The sequence below is a fragment of the Cardiocondyla obscurior genome, linkage group LG04 (assembly GCF_019399895.1).
Source record: "Cardiocondyla obscurior isolate alpha-2009 linkage group LG04, Cobs3.1, whole genome shotgun sequence".
Classification (NCBI taxonomy): domain Eukaryota; kingdom Metazoa; phylum Arthropoda; class Insecta; order Hymenoptera; family Formicidae; genus Cardiocondyla; species Cardiocondyla obscurior.
The window spans coordinates 6,342,907-6,362,618 of record NC_091867.1 but is presented as its reverse complement, the minus strand read 5'-3'; the positions used below and the strand labels follow the sequence as shown (position 1 = coordinate 6,362,618).

The window sequence follows — 19,712 nt, the reverse complement described above, 5'->3', positions numbered from 1 at the left end:
GATTTTCCAAAGAATTGTAGAAAAATTTTCTACATTTAGGGAAGCATTATATTTCTAAGATATTATTTCACACATCAGAATTTAAAATATTTGTGGATTTAATAAATTTGAGCTAAAACGAATAACTTTAATTAATTGCAAAAACATTTTTCTTAAATATAAAATATATAAAATTGTGCAAACAATTTTCATTTTTATATAAAACGATAAAAACACTCAAGCGTGTTATCAATAATATTAATGATAAAACGATATCAATGATAAAACAATAAAAAAACGCTGTTGACGATATCATCTTTGTCATTTCTATTGTACTATTGAATGACTAATTGAAATTATATATAAGAAATTAGATATTAACGTCGAGTAGACTCGACAGTTTAATAAACAGCCAATAACGTCATTAGTGAAACTAATTATTCAATGTACATTGACAGATGATGTGATAACGTATTATTTTTATCTCGTCTTGTATTTTAACCAGTCCTGAAAGAAAGTAATATTTTTTAAATGCGATAATATTTTTATGATTACAATTATATTATACATTTTTATATTTCTCTCTTTTCCAAACCAATCCAGAATCCGCCAATGGGTGTCAGTGAAAATTCTTTTTTAGTGTATACAACCGGCTCGATAGTTTTCTCTATAGTCTTCAAAGTAAACTTTTGCAAAAGATGAGCTAATAGAATCTTGGCTTCCATCAGCACGAATCGGTTGCCGATGCATTTTCTAGGCCCGTGGCCAAACGGTAAATAGGTACAGGGCACAATCTTGTCCTTGTTCTCGTCGCTGAATCTTTCCGGGTCAAACTTCTCTGGATTTGGAAAATATTTCGGATCGTGTTGTAAGGAATAAACGGGCAAGGCTAGTATATGGTTGGGCTCGACGATGACACTTTTGCTACCCGGTTGGGCCGGCGGTAGTTCGTATTTCTTAACGCAAAGTCTGTCGAGCATGATTACTGGTGGATACTTTCTAAGAGTTTCGGATATCACCATGTCCATATAAATCATTTTTGACAGCGCCTCGTAAGAGATCTCACCGTTTCCTTCGGCGAGATGCTGTTCTACTTCCTTGCGCAGACGATCTTGTATATCTTGATTGACTGCCAATTCGTGAGCGGCAAAGCACATCAGGGTCGACGACGTATCGAATCCGGCGAAGAAGAAGGAGAACGCCTGCGAAACGATGTCGTCCAGTGTCATTTTATGCGAAGTGGTACCGTTCTCTTTGTCTTGAGCTTGCATCAATAAGTGTATCATGTCTGGTCTGACGATATTCTTCTCCTGCCGCGTTTTAATAGTCTCCTGCACGACGTTCTTGAAGAACTTTGCCGTGCCTGGTGGGAAGAAAGATAAATTCAATAATTTCGCGACCCGTGGATATTGGAACAGTACGAATTTAATCGTCGCGAACAGCCCGCTGCTAAATTTGCTAGCCTTTACTCCTCTTACATAAAACTCGTTGTCGCGATGTTTCATGGAATTGATACTTATGCCAAAGGCCGTTGTAGCGATTACGTCGTTGGTGTACCGCCTGAAAACCTCCTTCGTATCCATCTCGTGACAAAGCTCCGGATGCTCAACCAGATAGTTGATGAAGTTATGTGAGCATTTCGATACCAATTCAAACATGAATTTCATCTTGCTTGCGGTGAAAGTAGGGCTCAGAGTGTTTCTCATCTCTTTCCAACGATCACCGCGCAAGGAGAAGACGTTCTTACCGAACAACGGTTCTACAGTTTCGTCAACGAAGGCACGGTGATCTGGGAAGTACTCGAAGTCCTTCACCATGATGTCTTTGATCAGTTCCGGATCGCGTAGAAAAATGGAAGGAACGCCAAAGTCCAGGGTACCGACGTATCTTGCATTTGGAAATTTATAGTATTGGTAATCACTAAAATCGGTGAAAGAGATGTAGCCCAAGCTCAGTTTCCAATTGATCAGGAAAGACTCCAGTGAATTTGGCAGATAAGGCAAACCCTTTTTTTTCCAGTAGGTGTACAAATTGTAACAGCTACGAAGAAACGCGAGAACACCGAGGATGATGACAGTCGTTAATAGTAATACGAATGTCGCAGCCATTGTGATGTAATTGAACAACAAACTGCGAGATACTGCGCCGTGTATGCCGTGGAACGGTATAAATGTAGAGTCGTTCTAAGCTACATATATACTACATATATACATATATAACTACATATATACACGTGATATCATATCAGCGTTGTAAAGTGTGAGATAAAACGATCAATTTAATTTCGCGTTTGCTGTTGCGTTGTATTGCCGACTTTCAGCTCCTTTCTGTTGACTAATAAAAATAGTTACTAGACGTTTAGTCAATGTATATTTTAAATTAGTACAGTAAGTCTATATTAAATTAAAGTATTAATATATTGAAATATATTGAGATTAAAAAATAATTTTTTTAAAGTTTTATGTTGTACGGTCAAGAATTATAAATAGAATTAATGAACAAGTAAATATATAAAACAGAATGCAAGAGCGAAGTCAACCCTTTACGTACTTACTTAAATAGCTTGTTCTTAATCGTCGTTATGTGCAGGAACTTGCGCAGGAATATTATTGGAATCGGTTATACATGTATTGAAGTAAATCGCTTATGCGATAAGCATAACCATATTCATTGTCGTACCTGGAAAGATAAAAGATTTCAAGATAGAGTTTATGACTGCACGATTAAAGAAATTACATCTTTGACTCGTTTGATTATATATGGTAATAATTATAGGTATAAGCAACATGTTTTAAATTGTTTTTTTTTTTTTATAAATCAAGTTTCATGATAGGTATATTACCAAGCGACGATCTTGTTGAAAGTGCTAATCTGCGGAATGCCTGCTTTAGCGTCGAACACGCAAGAATAAGTCGTATGGTTAAAATCCGACGATACGCAATCGTCTTCCATGTATCCCAGAACATCTTTTAACTGTCCTTCGGCTGCTTCTCTCATTCTCTCTTTCACTTCATCGTACGTCGTCGGCTTATTGACCCTAAAACACCGTTTAAAAAATCAGAAATGCTTTCAGCGACATAAATGAGAATCGCACTTATTGTTAATATAATCAAATACAATAATTTAATTTTATATAAGTTGACAAGCGCGAAGGCACATTCTTCCTATTCTTCCAAATCCATTTATTTCTACAATTGCCATAATTTTATTCTGACTTTAGTCTTACTTAACAATTATCTATACAATCAATTTAAAAGTTAAAAAAGAGATAAAAAATTAGTAAATTTCTAATGAAATTTTATCAAATAATAATTGGCATAAAATTTGCCGCAAAACTTTATGTAATTCTTACCAGAGTGTTGCCGCTTTTTTGCGATGCCAATTAATTTTTTCGTTTAACTTACTTTATACCGCAAGAATAAATGTCAATTCAATCGTAATTTGTGACGCCTAATTCTTATAAATTCTATTATTTATTGTATAAAAAAACTTTCTGCTTATTACTATTGTATGTACATTTAATTCAGTAAACTTTGAATTACTATTAATAAATGCTAAATGAATTTTCGAATAATTGCGCAAGATCTTCTTCAGATTGTTCACGTGGAGCCAGTTTTGTGATACGATGCTTAAAAAAAAAAAGAAGAAATTTTTAACATACACTTTAAAAAAAATATATGTTAATTATTATTCTACATTTTATATTAGTTACATTATTCACCTTTTTATTTGAAAAGAAATAAATAGAGTGTTACAAACCTGAGGTAAAGTGCCTTGGACTAACGTAGGAATGTCTTCTTTCTTAAAACCGAGTTCTGTCAAGCCGTTTTCGACTCTCATAACACACATGTATTCTTTCACAGTATCAGCCAAAATTTTACCCGCGTCAGCTTTCTTGGCATTTTTGACATCCGCACCTAGAAGTTCTGCAGCTTCCAAGTGTCTCTCTGGACAGGCGCTTCCGGTAAAGGAAAACACAGCCGGCGCAGATATCACCACGGATAAACCGTGAGGAACTATAGGATGATCTTTGCTGTATCCCTTAAATAAAACAACGATTCCATAAAAACATCAAAGGGTTTCAAATAATTAATTTAATAAACAGCAAGAAGTAGTTAATGTAATTAAAAAAAATTAATAAAAAAAAAATATATAAACAGTTTGTAATTACTTTCGGTTGGAAACTTCGAACGTTCCCGCTGATAGGATACGAAAGTCCATGACAAAGATGCACACCAGCATTTCCGAAACCAACGCCTGCCATTGTGCTTGCTAAATGCATATGACTCCTCGCTTCTAGATCGTCTTGATTATAAACTGCTCGTTTGAAGTATCTAGAAAACATCAATTATTAATTTCAAGCACTATTTATTCATAATTTTCACAAAATAAATTTTAGAGAAAAAGTACATAAAATATATTTTTTTTTAATCGCGAGAATTGTACGCGAATATATATTGGAGAGACTTTTTATGTAAGAAACTGATTAATTAATTACTTGCGCATGACTTGAAGAGCATATCGTGCCCACACGTCGCTGATAGGGTTGCTGCCTTGGTAAGCCGGTCTCAGAATTGGATTCGGCGGGCATGGGGTTCTCTCCGTGTAAGGTATCGCCGTGAAAGATTCAAGAGCGTGGCAGAGCACGTCGAAACCGGAGTAGGCGCATACTCTCTCCGGTAAAGTTAGAGTATGCTCAGGGTCGATGATTCCCAACGTCGGACGTAAAGACCTACGAGAAATTAGAAGAATTAACGATACTATTTTTTTATCGAATAATATGTATAGCGTTACCTGTTTGCAATCCCGGTTTTAGCTTTAAGCGGCCGATAATCGAAGATGGACACTCCGGTTGTCTCGGAACCGGTACCGGAGGTTGTCGGTACGGCAACGAGCGGTTTTAAAGGCACCCGAATCGGTTTGCCTTTCCCGATTGGCGCGTTTACGTAATCCAAAAAGTCGGCGCCCGGATCGCAACTGTACAGATTTGCCGCTTTGCAGGTATCCATTACGGAACCACCGCCAACCTGTAAGAAGATCGCAGTTGTATTAACATTCTCTTTTTTTTTAATAACACTTATCTCATTTGTTGTTCACATACCGCTATAAAAGCGTCGAAATTTCCACGCTTGGCGAACTCGATCGAATCTTGCAAGCTTTGCTCAGTTGGCTCTACGCGTACTTTATCATATATTTCGAAATGAATCCCGTATTTGGACAGACTGTTAACGGCAGTTTTTACCGGGGCCAGATTCACCAAATTCGGATCTGTCATTAGACATGTTTTCTTCGCTCCCAAATTTTGTATGTCCATTCCCAACTCTCTCGTTACTCCTATTCCATATCGCACCGTAGAACAAGCCATCTAAAATTAACGTAACATAAATTCAACAGATTGTTACTATTATTGATTATTATTTCTTGCGATAGGAGATTTACATTCGGTATATTACCCGGCAAACATAGAATATTGCGGCACTATTTCGATCATAGGGCTGCAATGTCGTTGTAATTTTGTAATGTTTGCCGAGTGCAATGTAACATACCTCGAAAGCATAATCCTTGTCAGTTGTGACGTTTACTGCGGTGCTCCAAGCTTTCCCATGATCTCGTATGCTGCTTGCTCCCGGATTTCCATGTGCTGGACACCTGCATCTAAAAATTCATACAATTGAAATTTAAATATAAAGTTTATATGTGCATACAACACGCGGAATTAAAATAACTTTAAAATTTGTCTGCTTCAATCACTAACGTATTGTTTCTTTTTTTAAAGAAAAGTTTTACTTACGACTGGGACGAGATGACTTGCAAGAGATCAACAACTCGACGTCTGGGCAGCATTTTAAATGCCTTTAGCGACAATCGTGCGAAGAAAGTAGTAAAGTAGTGTTAGTTGGAGAAAATTTTGGTAGATCTCTCGATTAAAATGTGACGGAGTTACGTTCTTGACAAACTCTCGTGCTTCACTCCCAACTGATACCGCAACGACAACCAGTTCGTACTCCCTCTTTTTTACCACACATGTTTACCAGTTAGACTTTTGATGAGATGATTATATCATCCATGTGTTTGTGCACATACGTGAACAGGACTGTACCAATTGACTTTCCTAAGCTATGTCCAATGCTGCCTGTTGCTGCAAAAAAATAAATAAATATGTTTAAGCATTTATGTAATGTTCCAAGAAATCAATTTTAAGAACACCGTGCAAGACTTTTAGAATTTATTTAATTAAGTTTTTAAACCCGTTACAATTGTCTTATAATTTCTACAATCTTATAACAACAATTTAATATTTCTATTATTTTTAATATAGCGTAATGCAAAAAGTTGTTTGTTATACGATTTGTTACGCGATTTGATCTGATTTTAATCGACTTTATTTATTCCGTATACGTTTATTGCATCGGGTCTTGTTATGATAGAAGTTATATATTCAATCGAGTTGGCTCAGATTTACGTCACTTATCTTTATAAGCGTACTAACTGTTGCACATAATTTATTTCCACACTGAACCACGATTAGATATTAATCACTTGTAAAAATATAACAAACAAAGTATTATTTTCTTCAAGTCGCAGTGATCTTTTCCAATATTTCCTCTTGCGTTTCGTAAATGCTTCTCTCGTGGCACAATTGACAAGATCTCTATTTCAACTTATAATTCTAATTAAAGTTTTATTAAAACAATATTTATTATTTACAGCATATATATTTATGTATATATAATAGCATAATAGGGTCTACGCAGCGACACAACGTAATATTAACTTCGATGTAATTAAATTTTCGAATCTAACTGAAAGATGGCATTAATTAAAAATGATTATATATGTATCATTCGATTAAATATGTTTCCAAATAGAGTACTGTTTTCTGCTTGTATTACGCTTCCAAACACGCTGCCTAAAAATAAAGCTGTTACATAAGCTTCGGGCTTATAAATAATAAGTACTTTGTAATAATTTTCTGTGGTCTCTACTTTCTGTAAAAAATAACATAACTCTTCATTATTCCTTACAAAAACAGATATATGATTATATGTGGTTGTAACACAGTACTGCGATTTGTATATTTAATATATCGTAAGTATTCGTTATTTTACTTCTGTCAGGCGTCTTCGGGTTAATAGTAACAATAAACGCTTCTTCATCACGTGTTTTATGCAAACTTTGAGAACACGACAAAGCCTAGAAAAAAACATTTTTAATCAATCGTATCTGTTTGTAGAATGTTAATTTAAATATTATATTTTTTTAATAAAAATAATGTATATACAACGACTTGTCAAAAAAATTATGTATATCGCATTAGATTATATGTATGGATAAATTAACTGAAAGAGCTTAATTATCCTTAGCGGCTTCGTCGTTCACCCAATAACAGTCTAAAAAACTCTTTTTAATCCGCTAGAACGGAACAAGATGATCTTCGACAGCCCACTGTTCACGATCAATCGCATGGGCCAATCATCTCTTAATTGGTTATTTAATTAATCGTGAAACGATTCGGTTTATACACTCTCCGGTACGATTTTATCGTAATGGAAGGTGCTGCTCGAGTAGAAGCTGCCACGTTTCGGCATGTGAGGCGTGGCTATTTCCTCTTGTAGAGGTTTATATACTAAGCCGCAGTTCTTATTGTCCACCAGACCGGGACGAAGGATTAAAGGTGGCCTGATTACAGGACCCCGTCCGCGTTTATTCGCTAAACAGCAGGCGATACGCGCCACTAACAGGAAGACTACCAGCACGGACAAAACGGTGCCGGAAACCAGCCAGATTTTGAAGCCGGGTCTCAGATTGTACCAAGTGTGATATTCTGTTGTAATTGCGAAGTCTTCGTCGTACTCTTGATCTTCCATGAGTCTCGGCTCATCAATGTGTTGCATGCCGTGATCGACATTTAGTTTCTGTGAAAAGCATCCGACGTTAATTAAAACTTATTTAAAAAACCATTATTTATTACCGCCTTACCTCATCGTTATCAAGTTCGTTTTTCAACAGAGGATCAGCATCGTCTACTATATCAAGATCTAAAAGAATGTCTTTGTGATGCGAGCCTTTGCCAGGGAATTCTCTGGATGGCGGACCGTCGTTGAGTCCATCGCAAACTACCTTCGCCAAGTCCGTCCACTGGCCGACGTCCATCAAGTCCGTGTTATCGATATCTTCGATATCGTCAAACTTATCACTAGCAAGTCTATAAAAATTTCAAATATTTAAGAGATAGAATTTCTATGTAACATGTTTAGCTCGATTACTTACTCATGTACTTCCGTTGGTGCAACGCCATGATCGGTGAGCCATTGCACAGCTTCAGTGAATTCAGAGTCACAATTCAGAGGGTTGTGCGACATGTCTAGACTGACGAGATTTGGCGTGGCCTTCAGTTCCTCGACTGTAATCCGCCGTAGAAGATTACTATGAACCGACAAGTATCTAAACAAAAAATGTAACATATATTAATCGGTGAATTCGTTGATTATCGCAATATTTTGACGCTAGCTGTCAACGTTTCACTTTTAACACGTAACTTTGTGCATTAACAAAATCAGTTACCTTTAAAAAAAATTAATTAATTATTTATTAAGTAAATTAATCTTTGCAGATTTCTTACCCAAGACTTTTCAACGGGACTCTTGCTTCGCTCCAAACGCGCTCAAGGTTGCATTGACTTACATCCAGCTTGCGAAGCCCAGGAGTGCTTAAGAACGGCGTAACTTGCAATGTTCTCAACGGGTTACGAGCGAGATTGATTTTACTCAAAGAAACGGCACCGCGGAACATGTTCGGTGAGATAGAAGTAAAAATATTGTTGGATAAATCCAATTCTCGAAGAGATGAAAGATTATCTAGAAGTCCATCGGGCAAGCTAGTCAGACGGTTCTTTGCGAGCTTAAGCCGAGTCAACGCCGGCATTTCGTCGAACGTGCCGGGCTTGATGCTTTCCAGACCACAATTCGCGCACTCGAATCGGATGGTGCTGTCAAACAACGACGATTACAGAACATAATTTAATTTACTTGAACGACGAAAGCAAGAAGCAAAGTTAATCTATTTACCTGAATGTATTATGTTCCAGATCGTATGTTTTGAAAACCGGTAAAACTTGCAAAGCAGGATTGTCGTTCATTAGCAAAACCTGCAATCTTGGATTAGATTTGAAATGATGCTCGGTCAACGAAGACAACTTATTATCACTGATATCCAGGTACTGTAACTGATCGAGTTTACTAAAAGCGTGCTGGTGGATTCTCTTCATGTTGTTCGATTTGACGTATAACTGATCCAACAACGGAACGCCCTCAAGATCTTCTTTGCCGAGCGCTCTGATCTTGTTTCTGGAGGCGTTAAGCATCGTCAATTTCGAGGAACTTATGGTGGCTAATGTCGACAGGTTGTTTCCTAAAAAATGTATAGTAATCTTTCTTGTATCAAATCAAGAAACATATAATTATGCAATAATATCGCGGTAATATTCTATGTTTGCTGAGAATTAATTTCTAAACCGTAAAAATCGAATTTTCTAACCTAATTTTTAATTTATTTATTGGTGTGTTACTCTTACTATTTCTACTTTATTCTAGTTAGTATTAATCTTACCTGGAACACGAAGAATTTGCACGTATTTGTCGACAAACAAGTCAATTGGGATTTCGTTCAGCATATTGTCCGAGAGATCCACCTCCATAAGCTGGTCCAGCGAGTCGAAGATCGTGCTGTCGATCTCTCTCAGCCGGTTTCCGCGCAAATTGATAAAGTTGAGGCTGTGCATTTTGGAAAAGGCGGTGCGCTTCAGCCGCGATATCCCATTGTTTGAGAAGTCAAAATCAGTGATTGACGGCGCGTGCAGCAAGTAATGCTTTGTCGGCCTCGAGTCGTGCATGTGCTTAAGCGGATTACCAGCGATTGTCAACAGGCTGAGCTGCGTGTTGTTCTGGAAGGTGTTCGGGTGGATGTCCTGCAGACCGTTGCGTGTCAAGTTCACGGCAAACAGGTACGTGATACCATTGAAGGCTGTGCGATCCAGTTCGACTATGCGCGTGTCGACGATAGTGATGGATTCTAATTGCTGAAGACCGCGTGCCCGCAGGGCGTTCGGTCCTAATTGTATCTCGCCAGCATTTTCAATACGTAAGTGAGCGATACTGGACCCAAAGGACTGCTCGTTCGTCAATTTGGTGCACCTGTGAATAATATATTAAAAAAAAAAACTAACAATAATGAATGGTGAAAATTAATATAAAAAAGTAATTACGTTTTAAGACATAATTATTACAATTTACATATTTTTAAATTATTTTGTTTAAAAGCATATATCTTCGAAATTTACGCGTACAGCTCTACAATAAAAATTATTTGTTTTTTTCATTAATATTTTGAAAGTATGTTACATTATTACGTTCTAAGCAAGATGGGACCATTCGCGAGCTCTTTATCTATTTTTTAAAATCAATATCACGATATTATTCAGTTATATAATGATCTGATTAGAAACATACGTTGCAGTTGTTGCAGCCGCGTATTGCCCAGCGCATTTGCAATAATCAGGGCACTCTGTCATAACTTCTTCATCATCATCAACATCTGGCAACAAATCCTCATCCTCATATTCTTCATCACTGAAGTCGTCCTCGTCCTCGTTCTCGTTCTCGTTGTCATTTTCTTCGTCGCCGAGATTATCGTCGTCGTATGAGCCGAGTTTCTTCAACTTCTCATATTCGCTCAGAAGTGAATTTGACTTGAGAACTTTGTTCGGCTTCGAAGTCGTCTTTATTTGATTCATACCTCTCTGTGCCTCGGCTTTGAAAGTCTTCGCTACCTCTTCCTGAACCTGATTAATTTTTTTTTTAAGTAATTAGACGAAAATAAAAATTTTAATTATTTTTTTTTTACATATATATCGATGCAAGTAATAGAAAATGATTATCCGTAAATATTGAGGAGATATCATTATGCAGCTTTATAAATAAATAAATGCAATATAATTGTAAAAAAATTTGTACTTACCTTGGCATCGTCTTTGTCTAAAGTGTCTTTATCCAAAGTCTGGATTTCTTGCATCAGTATGTCCTTCATATTCGTGAAGGGTCTGGCATAATCTATGAAGTTGCCTTTCGAGGTCGTACTGGTTTCGACAATCGTTGCATTTTCAACTTCCGTGGTACGAGAAGTTGTTGGCGTAGGCACTGCGTCGATTGTAATGCCAGTAATTGCCAAGAAGATGGTCAGCAGCCAAGCTGCTGGAATCTCCATGTTGCGGCTTATTCTAAAAATAATAATTAGTCGTTAATAAATCGAAAAAGATACTTTACATGCGATGTTTTTCGTGTTACAGAAAGATTTTTGCGCTTTAAAATTAAAACTTATGAGAACTGTTAATTAATTTCTTTTGTTCCTTAAAAAATAAAGTGAATAAAGTTCTTCCTTAGCACGGTCTTTAAAATTTTTTGAATTATTCCAATGAAAGTGCATCTGAGATGCTCTCTGTAACATGAGACTTTTTCACGTCCGTTCTCAAATAACGTCTGCTGACCAATTTACTCCACAAAGCAAATATTGTTCTGTTGAACTTTTTAAAACGTATTTGCTATTAAAGTGGATAATTTAATAAATATATTTTCATATAAAAAATTATACGTATTTGCATTTTAATTCGTTAAATATTAAAAATGGAATTTTAATTTATTAAACATTAATAAAATATGATTTTTATCTCCACTGTTTTCTACGTTAATTATTTGATTTTTTATGCACGTCGGTTCGTAATACCGTCAACTGTCTCGTCATTAAGATTCGTTACAAATCTTTATCGAAGTTCTCAAGAGATCGGAATGTTCGTTAAGACGTTACGTTCGTGTTGGTGCAATCAAGTGCAAGAACGGAAACTCCTGCGGTCTGCAAAGAAACAAGAGCAAACTTCTTCCGGAGTACCTTCAACCGTTGCGCTAAGGTTTCTTCCATCCAACCGGATGTATTATTTTAAAACATCTTCGTAGACGCAAAAACCGAAACCTAACTGCGTTACTTTTTATTGACGCAAATGCCAATTTTTGTTTTACACATTGCGACTCGTTTTAAAACTTTTTCGATCTTCGGGACTTCATCGAATTTCCAAAGGTGTACTTTTATCTCGATGATGCTTAAGAACCTCGAAAAAAATCGTGTAACGAGCTGTTACGAATTATCGAAAGGCAATTTAAAGTCTTATTCCGCTAGCGAGGAAAATTAATTTTTAGAACAAAGAACGAGTAATGCGAGATGCAGTTGTAAATTGAAAATTTCTTACAAATAAACACGTACTAACAGCTAGGCAGTCACAAAAGCCAAGGAACGACTCAAACGAGGGTTTCAACAAATTAGGTTGCACTCGGTGCAACGTTGTTCACGTTACTGTGCTACGTTAGTGCCCCACCTAGAGAGGCTGACGTTAGATAACCGTGACGGTCCGCAGACTGGAGTGACTTCTGGTGCACATGTGACCGGTACGGACCTTTCGACAAATGGGGATGAAACAAAGGCACTGACTGCAGTTTAAATGCCAGAAACTAGAGACGTTAAAAGGTGAAAAGCACTTTTCGCGAAAAAATTATTAACGTACAGCATACGCATCGCGTATTGTTACGTAAAGTGGTAATCAGAAGCATAAGGAAGTTTTTTTTTTGTGTGTAAAACGTCATCAAACAAGAAGATATTGTGTCATTTTTTTTTTTTTTGTAACATGTTTTTACGATCTCGCTGTCTCGTGCTATTGAGTATTAATTAGGTGGATATAATCGTAAATAATTATTAACGGAATTATTAATAGAATTAATTTACGGGATTATTTCATCACGGCGATTCTTATAATGTTTGTACATAACGATGCTCAAATGTTACACAAACAACCAGGAAACCCGTTTGCACCGGTTGTGAACGTATTTGGCCGTAAACGTGGGACGAACAACTTCGTAACCGATGTGAAGGGAGATTATTGTCTCGAGAGTCGATTAGCTAGAATAAAATGTTATCGCGTACAATCGAAACGAGGAGACAATTGAGGAACTTTGAGTTTTCCTTTTTTAATAGCCCACGACAAGATTTCTAATCATAAAATATAAGTTTTTTTTTTTTTTCAGGCGCTGAAGCTCGAACGTCGTTACTTCTTTGTGTGGCGATTGCATAGCGACCGCTTACACTGTGTTATATTAAGCGTCCATCAGTGTACACATTTATCAGTCACGTATTCTTTATCGAGGGTTGTGTGACACGGGCTTAAGTACGAAGATCGATTTTTCGAGCGTTTTTATCAATCGTGATTTTAAACACTACTCTCTCGCCATGCGCGTTTTAAAATCAATTCTAAAATCGTTCACATATATTGAACGATTTTATTTGCGCTGCATTTCGTTCCCGAGCTAATCCACCTCGGCAGAAACGAATCGCGCGTTCGTTCTCAGAGCGAGATTTACGCGAATTATTTTGCGAAAATCGTGTGTCATTCTCGCGGTCTCTCGTGTAAACAATTTCCTGGCGCGGGCTTCGGCCGCGAGAAGCGAAAACAAAGAGCGCGGGGTATAGTTATCAACGACGCCTACCTCCGACGTAAAAAGCGCATCGGTATGCAGTAAAAATGCCGCGACGACTTGCAAATATTGAAATCGGCCAATTATTTTTGTACGTCAGAACGTAGGCTAATCCCGAGAAGCTCTCAACTGTTAAATAACGCTGGAATCTCAATCGAGGCAACAAACGAGATATTATTTTTATCTCAGCAGGAAGCGGATAATTAATATTATTAAGATTGTTAGTTAATTATATTTCCGGAAGAATCTGCAATCAACATGATCCCTTTGAAAACAGTCACGCGAAATGTTTTTCGCCATTTGATCCCGATGAAGTTATCTTGTCTGACGCCTTATTTATTTCGCGACAACATAAGCTACAACTAATCACGATAACTTATTAATACGCCTCGTAGAATTTTTTTTTTTTTTTTTTTTTTAAATTTTTAAATATCAAATTACGATTGAGTGGAGGACAGAACTGAAGTTTATCTTTGGAATGTCGTTCCAATTCGCCATCAGTCGCTCAAGTCGGTTCATCGCTTCTCGATAAATCAAGTGAATTAGGTTTGGGCTCTGACGTCCACCAACGGAGCGATTTCTCATCGTTTTGCTTACTTCGTGATGCGTTCCATTGAGACCGACTGAAAGGAGACTTTCAGAAAACGGTTCCAAGTCCCCATGGAAATTTTCGTTCCTTTCACTGTCACATAGGGGTTTCTTTGTTGGACTAAGGAAGCGTCTTGAAAGGATCGACGCGATCGTGGAATGTATCTGGAGGAAGGCCGAAATACGAGGTGAACAAATATACGCGTTTACGCGTGAATTTAAGAGACGGGAGCCAAATATAGGCCCCGCGAGTCTCCATCTGGAGTCTTTGTTCGATCTTTTAAAGATAACTCGCTTTGGGATTTCAGTCAGGTAGAATTGCCCTCTTCGTAACGGAGCAGGTGGCCGGCTGAGCCGGCTCCTCCCTGCAGTCCCAAATTGCCGTCGGATACGGGGAAGCGAGGAGCCAACCTGATTCGAAAGAGATCCGACTAATCTTGATATTTTCGAGTAACGCAGCGGGTCACCTCACTAGACCGATCTTGTAGACGTAATGTCAATGGGATCTACATGGTAAATTATGAGGGAGCATTCTCAAAACAAGAAGATGTTAAACTTTGATGAAAAAGGGATAAATAGCCCGTTCTAAAAGTGGCTGTTAACTGTAGGATAACAATACTTCATTTGACGAGTTCGAAGACACATCTACGGATTTAGTTTTTCAAACGACTTGCTTAAAAATTTTCATCTCTGAAAATATATATCGGCGCATGTCCGTGAGCGTTCCGCAGTCGAATATTTTTTTTTTTTTTTTTTTTTTTTTACCCTAATGTTCACGCCTTTAATCCAATACATTCCGTCGAACGTGCGTGAGCATGTACGATTGCGGCACGATGCAAACACGCGTCCTCGAGGAAACATACCTTGCTTTCCAAATGAGATTTACACTGTTCGTTCTGTCGTTCGTCTTGTCGTGGTGAACGCAGACCGCTCGGAATCTAACACGAGAACGAGAACTCTAATGCTATTCACAATTTCACGCGCTAATTAAATGATAAAATACTTCTCCTTCGCTCCGTTTGCAATTTCGATCATATATGCTTTCAAACAAATTTGTAGCGATCAATGATGTAACAGCAATTAGTTCCCGATTGCGGCCCGCATAGCTAAACGATTTTTTATTGACGGAGGAATTTGATTTCACGCCAGAAACTCTATACACTGATAAAATTCCAGCGTCGCAAGCGCCCATAGCCAGCGGTCGTGATAATTATTGCTGATTATTACGTACGGTTTCCATCATCAAACGTTCACGGATAAAATTGCTTTACTCGTTAGAGGAGATTGCCGAGCGAGTACTTTCCTTTCGCTCGCGACGTTTAAAACAATTTAATTTCACGTACCGAACGTTTCACTTAAATAAATCTTATTCTCCGACTTTTACCCGAGGCTCTTTGGTTCTTAAGAAAAGAGTTTGGCACTTCCCTTTTATCGCGAAAGATATTGTGTTTTATCTCACTACGTTATCGGTATATTTATCTCCCGTACTCTGCGCTCGACGAGTATATTTGTTTTGTCTCCGGCCGCGCCGCCCGTAATTTAGCGTACGGTTAACAAACGCGCCTGCAAGCGGCGAGGCGGTTGCGTATTTTAGACTTTTTTAAATTTCTCTTGAACTCCCCTGAACTCTCTCTAGAAAGCGACGTCGCGCACAAATCGCGCAAAGCTAACACCGTGTTCTTCTTTGTTTTTCTACGATTGTTCACGAGTTTCCGAGAATTTTGCGTGCAAGCAGTCGCCGCGAGAGGATCGTCTTCGTTCGATCCAGCTTGGATGAAACGATTCTAGGTACGCACAGCGACCAAGTTCGTCGAGGGTTCGAATCCGTGTCGTTCGATCGGCGTCGTTCGTTTCGCCCTGCGCGCATCTGGAGCTCGCTCGCTCGTATTGGGCTACGTAGAATCCACCACGGGAATCTTAATTCCTAGAAATCATCAGCCGTGACGATATCTCATCAGCGCCGAGGAAGTTCGCGGTAATGCTTTCCTTCGGCAGCCGTCCGCTCGCCGGAGGTCAATCCACATCGTTGACCCTAGAGATCCTCGTGATTCGGCAGAAAGGAGAAACGATCGACGATACCGCTGCACGTCGAAACCTCAATATGCCCGGCCGATACGCGGACGATTGTTCGCTTGTGAATAACGCTCGTCGACCAAGGCTGGGGGAACGCGCACGCATTTTATGCGATTGAAATGCGAAGACACCCACGTATGCCGCGCGGAACTCGAATGTTACTCGAAACGGCGCGATTTCATAAAGTATATCTAAAACTGCGCGCGTCTTTTTATTAAGCGAATCCTCGTCTGGCCGATTTGTATTGCGCTTCGATAAGAATCGAACGCGTTTATTTTTGTCACATTTTATAGTTGTATAATTTTAGGATGCAGTAACTCCCCGTCTGGTTATCTGCAGTTCGATCTGGTTATCTGTACTTACGTACTTTTCCAATTAGTACACCTTGATAACGAAATCCTATTATTTCCTATTATTTCTTCACTTACTAATATCGCCCCGAGTCACAAAATTTTTTTTTTTTTATCGAACAAAAGCGGCGCCTTCATGATTCCAGCATTATATATTATTTCGTGCTGCGTTTTGTTAGGAAAGAACTATTACGGATGTTTTTCTGCCGTAACGCGACGTTGCTCTCTTCACGGATCATTAGAGAACATAAAGAAGCTGGGTTTCGTGCCTTCAAAATATCGTCATTATCCTTATGCAGCCCGACTGCGTCACGATCACGTGCCATTGAGAAAATTGTCCTGATTCAATGGCGAACGGTTCATGGTGAATCGAAGGCACGTTCGTTGCCTTTTTAAGTTGCACCGTACGTGAACCGAGCCGAGATATCTTCCGGGAATATCGTCTAAGACCTTTGACATTAACTTCCGAGGACACCTCAACCACAGTGCGGTTGGATCGCGTCATTATTTTAATTAAAAAAAAATTATATTTAATATACCTATTTCAATACATTATAATATAAATAAAATAATATTAATATATATCCTTGCGTTTAGCGATTATAATAGCTATTCACATTATCGATAATAAGTAAACGAATGATGAGTTTATTATTTAATAAATCATGGATTAATTTTTAATATAACTTGATTAATATGTAAAAAATAGATATCGACGCGACATTAAGAAATCCGGAAACACATTTGCCCGTGTCGCGCCGTGTCACTTAATGAGTCGTTTCGTAACATCTTTAATTACATAAATTCGCGCTTCCTTCGAAATCGTCCGGTTCGAAGAACGTAACTACTCCACGCGCCGCGGAATTGCGCGATCGAAGGAAAGAAAAAAAAAAATAATAAAAAGCTGCACTTGAGTCATTCTTATTTCCGATTCCATCCTTCGGACGCGCGCCAACGTGACCTGGAAACTATACCGCCGGTCGAATGCAAATTCCGGTCGCGAAGATATCGCGTCGCCAGTACGCGCCGCGGAATTTCCCTGGTTGCCGCCTGCGTCGCGCATATTGCGTGTATATCATAGAAATTCGCATGTCACTCGGCTCGCACGTCTCGCTGCTCAGTTGTTGACTGCCAACGGAATGTCGCGTGTTACTATACGGCCTGACCTCACGCGTATTTTTAGGCGTTATGCACGATCGAGGGGCCCACGTCAATCGGCGAGCGGGATACAATTTCGGCCGACCGTTCAATGACTTTCACAAAAAAAAAAAAAAAAAAAAAAAAAAAACTTTCCACGGGTCTCGCGGCAGAGAGATGCGGTGGGAAAATCAATTCTTTGAAAATTGCGCCATTAGCTTAGCCATGTGATTGTTCGCGCGAACGAAACGCGCGTTAAAAGCGTCAAGTGGCTTTTTATCGCTCCGCTGCGTTATCTACCTAGATACGGAATATATTTTATTGCGAAAGAATTGTTAAACAAAGTATAATTTGCACATTATATTGCGCTTATTATTTTGTTTGGCTATTTATATACATATTAAATTGATGTGCAGTATATATATATACTCATCATTCGTTTATTTATCATCGATAATGTGAATAGCTATTATAATCGCCAAACGCAAAGAGATAAGAACGCGTCACTCTCTCCGTACGAGGAAACTTTTTAAAGTTTCACCAGCTAGTTTCGCCAATCTAGGTTTCAATCTTTTATCATGCTCGTCGTATTTTAATGTTTATAAATTTTTAAGCATTCTGAATACAAGAATCGCGATAGTCAGTCGTCGGATTTTTGTGCACCAAGAAACCATTCCGGAGAAAAACGCGGCGGATGACTTCAGGAATTCTTTGAACACGTATTTCATTCTATTGACGCACGCGTTAACGGCATGCAAGGAGACTTTAACGAACAAACAGCGATCGAGGGATCTATCTGAAGCGCTAACGATTGCGAATGAAGACGAAAAGGAAGGCACGAGTTTGCACCGAGTGGAAGCTTTGACGTTCCTAATAAGGAGAGAAGACCAGAGGAGTTTCCCGCAACGAAATGGACCACCGTCAACCAACAATTACTCCGCCAAACGTTTCCGGTGAGGAAATTGATGAGCGTCGATCACGCAGCGCAATTATATGACTCGCGACGATAAGATAACGTTCTCTGCACTCAGCAATCGCCGTCCAGAAACCTTCGGCGGAGTCGGAGCCATCTTGGGTGACCGATCGCGTTGCCGATCGCGTTGCTGATCAAGGCGCCGAGACCAGAAGGCGTGTCGCGTTATCGATGGTGAGCACTCACCTAGTCCACGGGGCTATTGCCGATGTCCCGAAGGAAACGCGATCCCCTGGCACGATCACGCGGCGCAGTACGCGCTAGCAGAACACAATCACGCTCGTTTATTGCGCGGAATTTCAGAACTAAGTTCGAGCTGAGCGAGTCAGCCGAGGCGTACCCCGCGTACCTTTGCTCGGGAGTTGGAGTAGAGCGTGGGGCCCCAGGGTCGAACACGCCGATTGGTCGGCTGGTCCCCGATCCGACGGAGGGTCGGCAGGTAAAAAATTACGCGCTGGCTGGCAGGTGAGCACCGGTACGCCACCTGGGACCAAGAGAGCTCGAGGCGAGCAAGCCGGGACCGCTGGCCGATCGTTGGAGAACGCGTTGCGGCTGTCGATCGACTGCGTGGGTGTCGACGTGAGAGACCAAAAGCCGAAAGGAAGTGCGTGGACGACGGAAATGAGCGTAAATGAACGGCGAACAGGTCGCGCGAGAATCTGTTTGCGGCACCGAACGACGCACGGCGACTGGTGTTTTAATTGGCAGATTTCGGAGGCAGCGAGATAGATAATTGGAGATATATATATAAATATATATATATACATATACGAGATGTATTTCGAAATTCTGGGGCGCGTTTTCTGGGAGATGTGAAATGAAATCGACAGGAAGAACATTAGTTGCGTGATTGAAGAAAATACGAAAATTAAATCACTCTGTTATTACAAGGCATTGATCGATTAGAAAATGTGGGTCAATGAACTTATTTTGAAATAAATGTCTCGTGAACGACGATTACGGGCATGATCGTGCATGGAAAAAAAAAAAAGTAGAATAATGCATCTTATATGGTTACAGAGTATAAAATTGGCGCAGATA

General features: G+C 39.1%; 3 protein-coding genes across 7 annotated transcripts; all 3 read right to left on the bottom strand.

The window, feature by feature from the left end:
- Positions 1 to 106: 106 nt before the first annotated feature.
- LOC139101844 (cytochrome P450 9e2-like) lies at positions 107 to 3,010 on the bottom strand. 3 transcript variants are annotated; one of them, XM_070655308.1, is made up of 3 exons: positions 2,822 to 3,010; positions 548 to 2,658; positions 107 to 486 (listed from the first exon to the last, which is right to left on the bottom strand). In XM_070655308.1, the coding sequence occupies exon 2, from the start codon at positions 2,085 to 2,087 to the stop codon at positions 552 to 554; it is 1,536 nt and encodes a 511-aa protein (XP_070511409.1). In that variant the 5' UTR covers positions 2,088 to 2,658; positions 2,822 to 3,010; the 3' UTR covers positions 107 to 486; positions 548 to 551. The 3 variants fall into 3 exon arrangements, with proteins under 3 accessions (XP_070511409.1, XP_070511408.1, XP_070511407.1); XM_070655307.1 differs by having other exon boundaries at positions 107 to 2,313; positions 2,534 to 2,658; XM_070655306.1 differs by having other exon boundaries at positions 107 to 2,658.
- A 423-nt stretch (positions 3,011 to 3,433) lies between these two features.
- LOC139101845 (probable hydroxyacid-oxoacid transhydrogenase, mitochondrial) lies at positions 3,434 to 6,095 on the bottom strand. The gene is made up of 8 exons (XM_070655309.1): positions 5,771 to 6,095; positions 5,526 to 5,634; positions 5,081 to 5,344; positions 4,774 to 5,006; positions 4,478 to 4,711; positions 4,151 to 4,313; positions 3,739 to 4,020; positions 3,434 to 3,607 (listed from the first exon to the last, which is right to left on the bottom strand). The coding sequence occupies exons 1-8, from the start codon at positions 5,821 to 5,823 to the stop codon at positions 3,524 to 3,526; spliced, it is 1,422 nt and encodes a 473-aa protein (XP_070511410.1). The 5' UTR covers positions 5,824 to 6,095; the 3' UTR covers positions 3,434 to 3,523.
- A 539-nt stretch (positions 6,096 to 6,634) lies between these two features.
- On the bottom strand, positions 6,635 to 19,289 carry Gp150 (glycoprotein 150). Of its 3 annotated transcripts, none has more exons than XM_070655290.1 (9): positions 19,021 to 19,289; positions 10,996 to 11,254; positions 10,488 to 10,819; positions 9,589 to 10,172; positions 9,048 to 9,390; positions 8,603 to 8,968; positions 8,251 to 8,424; positions 7,960 to 8,185; positions 6,635 to 7,895 (listed from the first exon to the last, which is right to left on the bottom strand). In XM_070655290.1, exons 2-9 carry the CDS (start codon positions 11,239 to 11,241, stop codon positions 7,497 to 7,499), a joined length of 2,670 nt encoding a protein of 889 aa, XP_070511391.1. In that variant the 5' UTR covers positions 11,242 to 11,254; positions 19,021 to 19,289; the 3' UTR covers positions 6,635 to 7,496. The 3 variants fall into 3 exon arrangements, with proteins under 3 accessions (XP_070511391.1, XP_070511389.1, XP_070511390.1); XM_070655288.1 differs by lacking the exon at positions 19,021 to 19,289 and adding an exon at positions 18,858 to 19,011; XM_070655289.1 differs by lacking the exon at positions 19,021 to 19,289 and adding an exon at positions 12,275 to 12,347.
- Between the last annotated feature and the right edge of the window lie 423 nt (positions 19,290 to 19,712).